At 40.8% G+C, this 15,187-nt stretch overlaps 1 protein-coding gene across 1 annotated transcript; it reads right to left on the bottom strand.

The window, feature by feature from the left end:
- Positions 1 to 1,177: 1,177 nt before the first annotated feature.
- ANKEF1 (ankyrin repeat and EF-hand domain containing 1) lies at positions 1,178 to 12,341 on the bottom strand (the record flags this gene model as incomplete). Its single annotated transcript, XM_082302834.1, has 9 exons — positions 11,990 to 12,341; positions 11,323 to 11,522; positions 10,130 to 10,279; positions 9,543 to 9,666; positions 7,879 to 8,680; positions 5,076 to 5,302; positions 3,666 to 3,832; positions 2,341 to 2,478; positions 1,178 to 1,303 (listed from the first exon to the last, which is right to left on the bottom strand). The coding sequence occupies exons 1-9, from the start codon at positions 12,333 to 12,335 to the stop codon at positions 1,178 to 1,180; spliced, it is 2,280 nt and encodes a 759-aa protein (XP_082158960.1). The 5' UTR covers positions 12,336 to 12,341.
- Between the last annotated feature and the right edge of the window lie 2,846 nt (positions 12,342 to 15,187).

The following is a 15,187-nucleotide window of genomic DNA, read 5'->3' as shown; positions in this document are numbered from 1 at the left end:
AGAGGGTCACTTTTGGTGAAAGCTTTGCAGCTCTCAGGAATGTTCACAGGGAGCTGCTGAACCAGAAATGGTTCAGGGAATGGAAAATGAATCAGTTGCTTCAATTGGCCCTTCAGGAGGTGATGGAGCAAGATAAATCTCTTAGAAAGAAGCTAGAAGCAAAAAATTGGGAACAATGAATGTGGCATCAATATAGGATACCCCAGAACAGTGTTGGTTAATAATCCCCTCTGGCAGATTGGAAAAGCTTAGGAAAAGTTACCTGGAGGATGAAGAGATACATATTCAGGTTGGACATTAGGAGGAATTTCTTCATGGAAAGGGTTGTTAACATTGGAATGGGCTGCCCAGGGAGATGGTGGAGTCACCATCCCTGGAGATGTTTAAGAAAAGACTGGATGTGGCACTCAGTGCCATGGTCTGGTTGACACAGTGGTCAGAAGTTAGACTCAGTGATCTCAGTGGCTTGGAACTCTGCAGTGCAGGTCTCCATCACCACCCCCTATGAGATCCCCTCCTTCATCTGAGAGATAACAAGAGTCTGTGGGAGACATGGCAAATGGATTATAGATTATTATATAGAGATTATTATCCTTTTGAGAAATCAGAAGGAAAAGAGTATGTGCCCAGTGGGGTGGAAGCGGTTTCAGGTCTCACATGCACTGTTGCAAATGAATGGGAGAACATGAAAGAAGTACACTAGGCAGTGATAGTCCTGGTTGTAAATTCTGAACTCTCTGTTGCCTCTACAGACAACCCAGAACACTGCTGTCTTAGCCAATTACTGAATGCTACCTGCATATCGATATATTTAGAGTGGAAGGGTAATGTATTTTCCAGGAAGAAGTTTTGTGTTGAGGTAAAGAAAGCCTTATAAAGCCACACCTTTACAAAGGACGTGTGTGTGACACAACAGTGGCTATTCCATGAAGAACACCGAGCCAGCTCCAAGACTTAGAATCACATGAGAATCAACCTTTTTCCAGACTAAGCCCTCAACAAAAGATCCTGTGTAAGCAACAAAATCTATAGAAGAAAACCTTGATATGATTTTCTTTTATCATAACTGAGATATATTTACTGAGCACTGCACGATTCCTGCCTTGCAAAGGAGTAGCCTTTTACATCTTTGTCTCCTCAAAATATGTGCTGAAGCAGCTTCTTCGAGATGCTGTGCTTAATTCTTAAATTTTCTGTCGAAGAGGGTTGTGAAATCTTCCAAGTGACCATAAAGAGTAGCCCGTTCACGGAGCAATTCTCTCTTTTTTGCAAGCTCTATTGCTGTGGCATCAGGGCTCCATATCTACAAAACAAAGGCATTTGTAGTTAATTTGGATGTGACTTTTGCAACAGAAGCATTAAGAAGATACTATTAGCTGAACAGAGCCATGTTCTAGCGCTCCTTTCCACCATGAGACATAGAAAAGGAGCAGTGTGGCCTCCCAGCAGAAGATAGGTCAACAGTTTGTGTGTGTATAAACAGAGCATTCTCTTGTTGTCACTTCCAATCTATAACATGCCATGGGCTCTGATTACAGATAATGTGGGAAATAAGATCTTAAGGTAATTATTTAAAATTACTGACTTGGGTTCACAATCCTCAGAGTGGAAAATAGTAATTAGCTGTAGAGTCATCAGCTATGTAGCCTCAGTCCTCTGAGACCACTGTAGAAACTAGCACAAATCAGGGTTAGGGAAATTATAAACAAACTCCTAACACAACTGCTCAGCCAGCAGTGGTGTTCTTTTCCTTTTTAAGGAGAAAAAAATATTACAAAAATTACCTCACTGTGATTATCTTGTTCTGTTTCTCAGTTATTTCTAAGCGAGTGTTAACAAGACCCTGACAGAGAAGTTATGTTTCCACTATTCCAACTCTAGGAAGCAAATATTTAGTGTACTGTGATACATCTTGTTCAGTAACTGTCACTGACATAAGTCATCGTGTGATAACTAATCAAGAGGGCAAGTTAGAAACTGGTGCTCATGCTATGCAAATACACTCCTATCTTTTAAAAGCAGGAGTATAAAAATACATATCGTAAATGTGGTTGCATGTTTATTTTACTGTGGCTCCACTTTAATCCTATTTTAAAACTCAATAAGAGCTCTATTTCCACAATAATTTGTTTTATATAAATATATGTGTTATTATATAATATACATCCATGAACTCTTTAGTTTGCTGTTGTTTGATGGCAGCCTCTCCAGGCTGTGTCACATCATCTCTAAGCCAGCTGAATGGTGGAAATTTCATGGGGTTGTTCTGGGTTTTGACCCCAGCAACGTCTACCTTTAAGTTACCATGAAACTGCACTCATGTTTTGCTGCTGTACCTACTTTTCTGGGTCTGAAGGAGATGTCATTTTTGTTTTCTCTCGTTGCCAAAGACTTCCAGTAAGCAGCACTGTTTTTACGGGAACGCTTTATCTTTTCAGGAACAGGTTCTTCCTCAGCTGGCTGAGATACATCTGGAGACTGGAGGGGAAGAAGGTACCAATTATACCAATTCATCATGTTCAGAAGCAAGGCATGCATCCTGCATCTCCTGATACTCTGCTACAATGTTTACTGGGGGAGTATTTTTCTTAATCCCTTCAGAATCTGTTTTTCTTAAAGCTGAATTTTTAAAATCAAAAATTGCAAGGGCCAACCTTTTCAAAGGTAAAAGGCACCTTTCCTCCTTGGGCACTAAAACATTAGCTGCTCTTTATGACTCCCAAGACAGTCACCTTGTACCACTGGTGATCCCATCCTCTTCCAGGTGAGGAATAAACAAGCACCTAAGGTTGTCATCCTCCCGCCTCTGAAAGTCCGGCGCTTCCTGGACATTCAAAACCTTTGTGAAAGGGGGATGCCAACATTTAGGTACTGGGATTTCTTTATTACACCATCCAGGGCAGCTGGAGGACACTTCTAGCCATGCAAATACAATTGCATCTTCTGCCTAAATAGCATCCTGGATCTGACTAACAAGTACCACTGCTGAATCAGGAAGGTCTCATCCACAATAAGAGAACCAGGATGTGGTCGTGGAGGCTGATGTCACCTTGGGAATAGGGCAATGCTGAGGTGCTGAAGGCTCGCAGAGGGTGCAGGAAAAGCATTCAGAAATAAAACAGGTAAACATCAGTGTGGGACTTGAGAAACAGGACTCAGGTAAATAGTGGAAGAGGAAGGATATGGGACAAGATGGAAAATAGGAAGTTAGCAAGTTTCAATGAATTCAACTAGGAGAATAAAATAACCTTTTTATCAGTTTGAAGGGTATTGTTCTTACTTTGTGAAAAAAAAAAAAAAAAAAAAAGGTGCTCCCTTTAAGAAATTATGGTTACCAGTTGTTCAGTGTTTACCACAACAGAGCTGGATGAGCATATACTTCAGGAGGAGGGAAAAAGAAAAGGAAATCTTTTTCTGTGTCCTGTCATTGATACAGGACATCACTCTTAATGTGTGTCTGGGGAAGACATGAAGTTTGTGTAATTAGCAAGACAAATTTCAACCGATGAACAAGTTCTAATACTGACAAGAACAAGTACTGGCATCTCACTTTAACAAAGCTGCCTGAGTTACAGCATTAGAGAGAAATGGGTGGCAAAGAAAGGAAAGAAAGAAGCTCCCTGCTAACTATTAGCAAATCAGTCCTTTGTTACCATCTCTCATACCTCTTTTTTCACAGGTTTCGGTGGCTCTGCTGGTTTTGGCTTCCCACCTTTTGCTGGCTTTGCTTCTTCTTTTTCTTGTTCTTCTGCCAAAATTTGCAGTTGATTTTCGAGCAGAGCAATTATTGTGGCATCTTCAAATACTTGAGCGAGATCAAGAGCAGTCTTTCCTGTATTTAAAAAAAAAGAATCTGTGCAAAACATGAAAATTAACTTTGGCACTGGATTATTGCCACTGGATAATGACAGTACAATCAACTGAATTTAATATGGCCACTATTTTATTAACCATCCCATATACCAGCAGTGTACCTGACATTGGTGTGAGGACCAGCAGTCATCAGCACTGCTTGCAGAAATAAGACCTGGCAGAAATGAGCCTTGAAACCCAATATTGCAGGAATTCTTGGATTACTTGCTTTGTTCTTAGTGTTCTGACATTTGCAGCTTAATACACTGGTCCTGCAGGTTGTCATTTTGATCTCTGAGAGCTGAGAGCATTTAGCACTAGGAGCTACTTGGTCTGCATCCCTAATCCTGTACTGAGCTAGCCCTCTCCTTCTTCCTGTACTTGCTCTGTGGCTGGCAAGGGAAAGCCCCATGATGTAAATGAGCAGCTTCAGCGCTTAATGAAGGAAAAAAGTCTGTCCTGGTTCTTATGAAACTCTGGCTGTGAAGTATCTGTGAGACTGGACTGCTGTGTGAATCAGAACTCCACATGATATCAGAAATAAGGAATACACATCCCTTCTACAAGCAGGGTTTCACTACTAGGCACTTTGGCAAGGAAAGTCTCATGGTGTACCAGTGTTGCCTCCTGTGTTAGAGCAAGAGCTTAAAAGGCAATGCATGTTAACTGTTTAAGTTACTGTGGAGACAGAGGAAATAACACTGAACTAGGGATCTGCTGTGAGGAGGTAACACTTCAGTACCAGTTCAGATTTGGTTTTCTGTTAAGTATTTTTTTCTCAGGTGTTATATTTACATGTAGAGCAGCAAGGAGGTTTTTTAACCAGGGCTGCCTGTGCCTAAAAATAAATCACCTAAATGGATGGCAGACTATTCTCTGGGCCACAGCTGAAATTTAGTTTTCTCTCAAATAAGAATAATAACAACTAGATAGAATGCTTTTGTTAAAGCCACTTATAATTCTGTATGTATCTTGTGAGGAGCAACAGTGTCCTGAATTGTGTAATTAAATTACTTCATGTAATTATGTTACTCCATTTTCTAGGTACATAAAACCCAAGAAAACTGACTTTTTCAATAATGATTCCACACAGGAGAAAACTAACTGAACCTGTTACCTTCATCCCAGTCCTGACAGCAACCCTAGATGCAGAACAGTTCTCAAAGTGTTCCAGGTGTTTTTTTAATAAAGAAACAGCCTATTTTGGAGACATTGCTATTTACCATTGCTGTTTGTAGCTTGGATGTCAGCACCTGCAGTGATTAAATAATAGACCATGTCCAGCCTGGAGGCCTCAATGGCTCTCATCAGCGGCGTGGCATCACCTATTGCAGGGGCATTCACTGCTGCTCCAGCTTTCACGAGCACCTCAGCGATATCCAGGTGTCCATTATAGCAAGCATGATGCAGAGGAGTCCACAGGAAATTGTCTGTTGCGTTTACATCAGCCCTGCACAGGAGTAAGAGCAGTTGTGGCAGCTGAAGCTGTCGAGCACCTGCAGTAACAGCCCCAGCTCCAAGTGCAATCAGTGGGAACTCCCTGCTGCAATGGCATATTCAATGTAAATAGCTATTTTCGTATTGCTACTGCTACTCTGAAACCATTTGAGTCTCTGAATCTGTCATGGAATAGTAATTGTAAGAATGTGCCTGGGTGCTGCTCATGTCCCCCACTTAAACCATCAGTGTCCTTTGCATGAAGCTTTTCATGGGTATAGGAAAAAACCCAGGCATTCGAACACCTTAGTCCTGTAAAAGGCTGCTAGTGTTTGTGCTCCAGCTTTGCTGAGAATGGCAGAAAGCAGATTAAGGAATTCAAAAAGTACACTTCTGGGCCAAGAACAGGCGCTGCAGAATATGTGGCAACATTGCAGAGCTTGCCTGCACAAGAGGAAAGTGTTCACCTTTCCTTCCAGTGTTGCTGCCTGCTTCATTTCTCTGCATTGGCTTCTCCCTTTGACAAATGAGTTACAAAAGGTCTGCCTTGGAAATCTGAGCATTGAAAAAACTATTCAGCTACTGTGTTGCTGGACTAGGATCTGTTTTTGCTCCCAAATTAAAACTGGGATGTTCTGGAGAAAGCAAGGGCTAGTTCAGGGGAGATTCTTGCAATATGCTGCCTTTGGATGAAGCTGAGCGGAAAAGCATTATCAGCCCTAGAGGTCCTGAAGGGAGTTAGGGTCGCTGTCCCACTTACTCTATGGACAAAAAGCTGCTGTCTTCCCAAAAGACAAGGAGGAAAGGAGAAAGAAGAAAAATTATGAAGGAAGCTGCTTCCAGGGATAACTATTTGCTCTTCAGGTCAGGTGATTAAGTCTAGGTAAAAGCATAGATTATTCTGTTCTTCTTTCCTTGTTTAAATTTTTAATCTTTTTCAGAATTCTACCTTTGATGAGATCTCAGCACAGTAAATTCCCCTGACCTACCTCTTTTATTGCTGTTATGTTTCAGTCACTAAGCCATTATGGTTTATTCGTATGCGATTTTCATTTGTGTTTTAATTCTCATTAAAATAAGCTCCTTCAGTAATTTCACTTTCTCTCTCAACCCAACCTCCTTGCCTGCACTCAGACTCTGTCTGCCCCTGAATCCTTTTTCCTAACTTCATTCTAGCAGAAACAAACCAATCAATGGGAACAGGGACAATGCAGCACTAATTTAAAAATTCCTCAGTGTTTTCTGCCCATCAAGCACAGAATTTCCCTTCAGACCAAATTTCATTTACTTCTGATTCTTTCTGGAGGAAGATAGAAAGTAGATACCACAAATTTAATTTTAAACCTAATAAATGTTAAACATTTATCTGGTTAAATGTTTTGTTTTCTATTCAATATGTATTTGTGGTTCTGTACTGAAAAGGTTATATTGTAAAAGGTATTTGAATGCCCGTGCCAAACTGCAAGCCCATGAGGCTGAGAGATGCAAACCTAAACGCTACTGATAACTTTTCTCTCCATTTTCATTTCTGTCAATTGGAAAAATCTCAAAACTGGTACTATTTTTTTTAAGCTAAGTTACTATGTTTCTAGGTTTTAATTGTTAAATATGATGTGACCAGTGCTGTCTATTGAGGCTTGATAAAAGGAGTAGAGATTAATTTGGTGGATTAATTTGGTAGCTCTTACATCGTTATCTTTGGAAAACCTGACTATACACATTACACAATTTCCCATATGCTCCAGGAATGTCAGTGTAATTACCAGGGTGTGTAAAGATCCATGTGTTGTTAGTCTTTGCAGGAACCAGAGCAATGACTGCAGCCACTTTCCCTGAGATATTAATATTAACATGAATTCTATCTATGGGTAGAGAGGTTAACGTAAATACCTTTGAAAACTGTTCATTTAAGCATTTATATGAAGGATTGTAGGACTGCAGCAGTCTGACAATAAGAGATTATGCTATTACACAAGTATGACTGAATCTTTCTGAAATTGCTTTCATTTTTAAGCTGTCATTGAGATTTTTCACTAGTGTGTCTGCAGGCTACAAAATTGCTGAAGCACTTCTAAAATGAGGAACAGACTAATTAGTAGCAGGGGCTTCTGATGTAAATCCTGCTGCTTCAGCCTGCCTCAGCTGCAGAGGGAAGTGGTAGTTTAAACCAGGCATGTGGAACAGGAAAGTCCAGGATCACCTCGATGGTTTCAGGCAAGTCCTTTGAGTCAGATTTCCCCAAAATCATTCACCAGTTTGAGAGTTTGGTTGTGAGGATTCACTACTTGAGATGTGGGTATGAACTCTGCAGCTGACTAAACGTCAACAGTCCAGATGCCAAAAATTTCAGTTCTGGGGAACTTGCCTCTCAGTTGTTTCCATTTCCATGCTACTAAAATGTGAAAAATAATAAACTAACTCCCTGTGGCTCAGGATCTTAGGGTACTAGCTTAAATATTAAATGTCACTTAAGCAAAAAAACAAACCATAGCCTTTTGCACCCAAATATTTATTGGATGTTTATGCTTTTGAAATAAATAATAGCAATTATTTATTCCCAAAGTAGCAATTAAATTGAAATTATCTTACCCCTTTTCCAGAAGAAACTCCACAAGAACTATGTTGCCACTTGCACATGCGAGCATCAAAGGTGTTTTGTAATATTTATCTTTGATGTCTATTGGCACACCCTCGTCGAACGCTTTCTGCAGAGACACGAAGTCTCCCGCTCTGACGAGGTAGTTGATATCCATGTAGGTTTTCCTTGGCTCGTCTACGTACCAGGCACGGTCATCGAGCACGGGATGGGCAGATTGCTGGTCCCGTTTGAAACGCTGCTCTTCAGGAATGTTTGGAACAGCCTCAACCATGTAGGTAGGGAAGCCATCTTCCCATAGCGGACGTTCACTCTTTGGAATTACACAAATCGGGACAGGGAGGCCTTTTTTGCCTTTTTTTCTTGGTGGTTTCTTCTTCTTCTTCTTCTTTGCTTTGGGCCCAAAGGATGAGAGCAGAAAGGCTTTCTGTAAGTATTTTGAGCCTTTAAAAAAATCGTCAAGGCTGATCCTGTCAGCAGATGTTTCGTGCTTTTTAGCAAAAGTTTCTAGTTGTTCCTCGTCCACGGTGCCCCAGTGCTTCCGAATAACTGATATAAAATCATTTCTGGATACCATCCCATCTCCTTCCTCGTCAATCTCAAACTCCTTGCGGATGGCATCCTCGTGCTGCAAGGACCAGTCGTACACCTTCAGGTACCAGGCAAGGGTCTCATCTGGTTTCTTAAAGGCTTTTTCAACTTTGCGCAATACTGCCGCTGCTGCTTTAAAACCAGCGTTCTTGGCAGCCTCCCTGGGGGTCATATGTGCCAAGTTTGTCCATGTAGGATCACAACCTAGAAATATGGACACAATTTGGCTGATAGTGCAGTGGAATTCCTAATTATGTAATATAAGAAACTTGTAATCCACAGGCAACTCATTGCCATAGGCCTACAATTTTATACTGTTTCAGCTATAAATAGCAATGGTAGGTGGAACCACATCATTGATCCTAGACTGGAAGGTCAGCCACATGTCCATATTTGCTTCCCAAAGGGAGAAGCATTGGGCAACCCATGCTCTATTTATTCATCCACTCATGAGTATGTATAGAAAGACAGAAGTTCAGTGGAAACTTTACATTTTTAAAGTGGTGAGCAAGGTTAAGAAGAAGGAAACTAAGATTAAAATGTTACTTATTTCTATACCTGAACATTACAATTTGGCAATGGACCACTAGTTAAATGTTTGATTTAACAAGAACAGAATATGGGATTTTGCATGGTCCTCTTGGATCAAACCTTGAAGGGCCATGATCATCTGATTAAGTCAGAAAGGATCACAGCTGCTTCAGGGCATGTTTCAATACCCACAGGCATGAAGTTTTCCTCATGAGTGCAGAGATTTTTTTTTTAATGATCATCAAATCAAAAATTTATTTCTATTGGAAGTTTCAATACAAATACATCTAAAACTAACTAAACCCAGAACCACTTAATACTGTCCAACACTAAGTCATACAAATCCCTGGTGCTTCTGCTGCTTTAAGAATCTCATCCACAATAGATAAGATCCTCTGTTAGGCCCCTCTGAATGAGAATTTTGCCACAGGGTACCCAAGGGTCAAATCCTTCAGAGATATCCAAATGAAATCTTTCCTTTAGCACAGAAATAGAATATAGATAATAGTTGTAAAGTAACTTAGTTTTCATGTACCTCTTTGTCCTATATACCTGCAGCAATCTGCAAATCCTCCCTCCGCAGCATAATGAAGTGGTGTGTTACCATTCATAGCAATCAGTTTCAAGTCTGCATTATAACCTGAAATAATCGTCAGAATCTAGAAAAACAAACAGAGTCCCACCAAAAATCTTGTCTGTTTCTTAACGTGAAAATGTGAGATTGATTTACAAATAAATGCAATATCTTACATTCCCATTTTAATAATGAAGTTCTCTCCCATGTCCAGCTGGTCAATGCACATATAACATTAATTTTTTCTATAGTATTACGTTTATTTAGCTGTACAACCTTGTACAGTTGTAGACCCAAGGAAAATCTTCATTCTTGACAGCTCACTGTAAGCCCCTGTGTGGTCTATCTATCACTGCTGGATTCCCTTTGATACTTAAAAAGAATCTGCTTTTGATTACTGATCATTATGCTTTGATCAGCTGAGATAATGGACTCAAAAAAAAACCCAAAAAAACACACTCCGAAAAACCAAAACAAAACCCCACAACAACAAAAAACCACCCAAGTTTGGCTTTGCAGCAATGCTGTAGCACCACAAATGTTAATACCTCAAAAAAGCCTCCTTTGGCTGCGAAATGTGCAGCACTGTGTCTTTCAAAGTCAAACAGGTTCGCGTCAGCTCCCCTCTGAAGCAGATCACGCACCACCTCGACAGCTCCTTCCCTTGCAGCTTCCATCACGGCTGTGCGCCCCGTGGCCTGCAGGGGAGCACGAGAACAACTCCGAATTTGCTCCGTGTGCTGAGGCTGGAACAGTAGCATCTGACCGTTCCAGGCCGGCATAAAACTGGAAGTCTCCTTTTAGTTATTACTGGGAAAAGGAGACAAGCCTAATAGTTTCACAGATACTTGCAGGAAAACTTTCAGAATCCAGTCATAGTGCTGCTAAGGTAGAGTAGCCAGATCCCAGCAAGTCAAGTACATTGAAAGCTTGAGTTCCTGAATAATGCCCATGAAAATCAACTCCTTAGTTAAGGAATCCTTTATGCTGTGGGCATGTTCTCATGCATGTTTACAACATTTAACACAAAATACCACCTCATCTTATGAAAGAAGGAGCATAAGGAGCTATTGCTGGAGGAGTGCTGTGGGGAGGGCAAAGCAACCAGGGAATTTCACTATGGTTCTGTGAGGAAAAGTTCACACTCTAAAACATTAATGTTGTCTTTTTCTAGATAATAATGTTGTCTTTTTCTAGATAATAATGGATTATCCCTTAAAGGGAAGGCTTGAGCTCCTTGATTTGTCAACAGCACAGAGCTTCAGTCTTTCAGGTATTTGTTAAATTAAGGAAGCAAACAAAGTGATTAAGACATACAAAAGAGAAAAACAATTCTTATACCTCATTCCTGCCTTGATTGCTCATCAGGTTTTTCCTAATGGACTTACCTTTTAGTGAATATTATTTCAACTCTGAAAATCTAAGGACACATCAAGGCAAATTACAAATCAGCACTGCTCCACTGAAGTACAGTGAACTGCAGCTCCTAAGAGCTGGCCCAGTTACGTTTAAGTTCGGGGAAATATTTGCACTCTAAACCTACAAAAAGCTAAAAGAAGACTTAAATCCCCCTCCTCCAAAAAAAGGGGTGGTACAGAAGAGGGGAAGAGGTATGGCCACAGAGTTAAGCGATTTTCACTGCTTTATTATTTTAATGTGAGGATTTAAGGCCATGTACTCTGCTCATCTGGTATTTATTCTATACTCCTGTATCTGTTCTTAGTTACAGAAATGCTCATACCGGGTCTTTTGCATGGGGATCTGCTCCTTTCTCCAAGAAAATCAGGCATATTTCTTTAATCTCATGAGCTTTCTCACAGGCTTGTAGAAGCACAGACCTCCCAGTAGTAGTACAGTTGTTAACATCTGCACCATATTCCAAGGCAATTCGCAGGCAGTGGGAGTGGCGTACTGTGGGTGAAAGGCAGTAAAACAAAATACCTGCAAAGGAAACCAGTGGGGATTAGGGTGCAAAAGAAAATTACTAGAAGGGTTATGAGAGTGTGAGCTTCACAGCAGAACAATCTGCAACAGAGACCCCTTCACTGAGGGTATATCCATGCAAAAAAGGCTTCTACCTCAGAGTCAGTCTTTACTTGGGGAGTAAACCAGAGTTTAGTATGTCACAGGTCATGGGAGGAATGTGATTCTTAATCGTAAGTTACCTCTCCGATCTGTACTGGGAAGACTTATAATTTAAAGGCCTAGACTCTTCAGGGAGAATTATTTTCATTTCCATCAGAGCCAACAGCTTTCCATATGGCCAACAGCTTCTCTTGGGCTGTAAGGATTTCCCTCAACTGTGGTTCCTCTCCACAGGTGGGACACATCATATGCAGTAAGTGTGTCACACAGTTAAGGGATCACTTTATGGTATTTCTGGTCTGGTAAGGTTCCTTCTCACTCACCTTTCCCTTCATTATCCACAGCAGTCATGTCTGCATTAGCTTTTGCTAATAATTCCAAAACCACCTCATGACCTAGCTCAGCTGCCTTCATGGCTGGAGTGCGTCCCATCTTGTCATGGACATTTGGACGAGCTCCGTGTTCCAGCAGGAAGCGGCACATTTCAATGTCATTTTTCATGGAGGCCAAGTGAAAGGCACTATATCCTTCCTTAGGCTCTGTGTGATTAATGAGATCTGGGAATCCTTTCTGGATGAGATTTTCTATTTGCTTCTTGTCTTTCTTGTGAACACACTGAAGAAGTTTGTAGATCTGCAATTTTAGAAGTCTTTTATCTACTGGTAACATCCCAGGATAGGGAAGACTGTCTTCTCTCAAAGAAGTATTTTCTGTGTGGGGAGAGAAGAAAATATGTAATCTCAGAGATGAGATTAAATGACATGCCAGTAAAACCAGGAATCAGACCATACTCACAGCATGAAAATACCCACTTTACCTTGACAAAGCACTAGGCTTTGAATTAATTTATCTTTTATTATGGGCAGCACATATAGAGACTATATAAACCCAAGCAGCACCTTGCAAGATTTTTCTGTCTAGTCATCCAAATGTTCTGAAGAACACCCAAATGTTCAAGGAGAAAATTAAGTTAAGAAGCTGTAGGGTAACTGCTCTCCATTCAAAGAACTGTTATAATCTAAATTACTTGGAAGCCTAGGGGGAGGCTGTTCATCTGTCATTTTCAGCTGGAAAAAAATCGCAAGACACTGTGTCCTCTGCACTTGCTGAAACACAAAATTGATACTAAAATTGATACTAACATCACCTCATCAGTGCCTGAGCACCTTCCCCTTTTTTTTTTTTTTGGTAGCTGATGCATGAACTTCCTGCCAGCCTATGTACATAAAAGAGTAAGTAGAATATCTCTGCAACAAAAACCTTGGGGAAAAAAAGATGCAGATCGCGGGGCACTGGTCTGGGAAAAGGTTCTTCCAGGTCATGCATCACATGCTTCTTGAAAAAAATGCAGTGCAGGACTTTGAACTTGCCTCAATTCTTGCCTCAATTCTGGGTGGTTTTTGGGTTTTTTCTTTTAGGTTTTTTAGCCTCTTTTAGCTAGTCTCAGCACTCGTGGCTGGAGGGTCAAGGAGGGTCAGACATTATAGAGACCATTTCTGAAGCTTGCCTAAGTGGATGGGAAACTTCCTATCAGCTTCAACAAGCCTTGGGTCAGCCCATCCTCCAGAACTCTTACAGGACATGCAACAAAAACAGGTGGAGGAACATCTGTTAGAGAATACTTAGGGTTTGGGTTGTTTGGGTTTATTTATTGCAATGTAATCTGTAAATAGGACCACTCAGCATCTCCCTGGCTTCTGCTGGGTGCTTTGTTGATGTCCATGAGAAGGTGAGATTGAAAAGAGAGATGAAGAACAATTCCAACAGACTTTCTGAGGCAAGACCTTCCATTCTATAAAGGAAGCCTGAGAGAAAACTGCAGGAAAAGCAGAAAAAGAGGACTGAAGGTGAATCATGTTGGGAATGGATAGAGAGGTAATTTTTGTACCACAGGTATAACATCCCAGTTGTAGTTTCTGTAGCTATTGCCTTTCATTTCTTTTGCAGTTCCGTGGCCAGCATTGCTTTGGAACAACAGAGATGGGGTCAAGTTTACTGTTGATAGGTTCCTGAGAGTTGTCCCTTTTTTTTCCCTGCCAGACAAGGCCCTCAGCTCCCTCCCTGTGCATACAGCCATGCTGGGAGAATATGCTATTATTAGAAGCTGCTCCCTTGCAGAGTGTTTGAGTGGGTATTCAAATGCCAAGACTTTCTCCTTGCAATGAAATCTGGTCTGAATAGGTCAGCTGCTCTCAGATGTTGTCCATTTAAACATCACATTACGTAAATTCTTTTCTGTTTAGGTCTTACAAAACCCTCATCCTGATCATATGCAAAGTATATTCTTACATTGCACAATGAAATAATTAAGCAGCAATAACTTAAATCTGTCACCTGTGGCTTGTTCATTCTCATCCCTCATCCCTCATCATGATGTGCTTCTTGTGGCATGCTGTCCAGGGAAAGGGAATAAATGCAGACATTTTTATCCTGCAGACAGGAGTTACACCTATAGCAACCCTGTAGTCCCAAAGCTTAGAGCTGGGAAATAAGGCTACTTCAGAGTAATCCCCTGATAGAAGTGAACACTAGAGTCCCCACAGAGCCTGGCTTTTAGAGCCTGAAACCTTAGGAAGGAATTTCTGAGCAAATCCTCAATACAGGAAGGTTTTTTTCTGGCTTCTGAGTATAGGGAAAAGTTGTGATGTCAACTCTGCAGGGGCTGTGAGGAGGAGCAGCAGGAAGGTACTGCAGGAAAGGCTCTTACAGTACTTACACCACTGAAATTCACGGAAAGAAATGTTTTTAAAGCTACTTAGATGGAACTGACAAGCTTAAATGTTCTCCCATGCTCTTGTTCCACTTCCTACCATCCTGCGGCTGTAAGGAACTTCGGTTTACTTCCAAAAACTTTCTTCCCACTGTTATTCATCATTTGCACCTGGGTTTTGCACAGCATTTTTTCAGGAACTCATTTAGGAGTAACTTGCATTTTCTCCCCTTCTTTCTCCCCCTGAAGCTGCAAATACTGAAGAAATGACATTCTCTTTGGACACAGGTTAGTAATGCCACAGAACAGGAGCAGAACTGCAGTTGGTAAAAACCTGCTAGTAACTAACCTTCGATGAAGGCACAAATGGATATAATATTCAGTGCATATGGATTTGGATTTATTTCATGGATTATCCTGGAGATTCCTTGAGGTACTTGCTCCCTATAACCTCTGCCCCATGCAGGACATGAGATTGATGGCACGCCTTACACTTACTGTACACTTTCATTTTTGCTCCCAGTGTAATCCACAATTCAGTACAATCTGAGTCCTGATCAGATTTTTTCTGGTGCTTTTGAGATGCTTACCACAGTATTCTTTTAATATTTCATGCACAGTAATAAAATTATTTCCATGAACATAAGTGAAATTGTTTTTATCACAACAGTGAAGTTTGTTGTTATCACAATTCAACCACCACCGAGACCTTACCCCGTTTAAAGACTTTGCTTCAAAGCATTAGGAACCAACAATTTACATTAAAACAACCATAACATTTTAACTGTTACAGTTAATATTTCTTCGCAGC

This window comes from Coloeus monedula (assembly GCF_965178545.1).
Source record: "Coloeus monedula genome assembly, chromosome: 2".
Taxonomy (NCBI): domain Eukaryota; kingdom Metazoa; phylum Chordata; class Aves; order Passeriformes; family Corvidae; genus Coloeus; species Coloeus monedula.
This window is presented reverse-complemented; position numbering and strand designations above follow the sequence as displayed.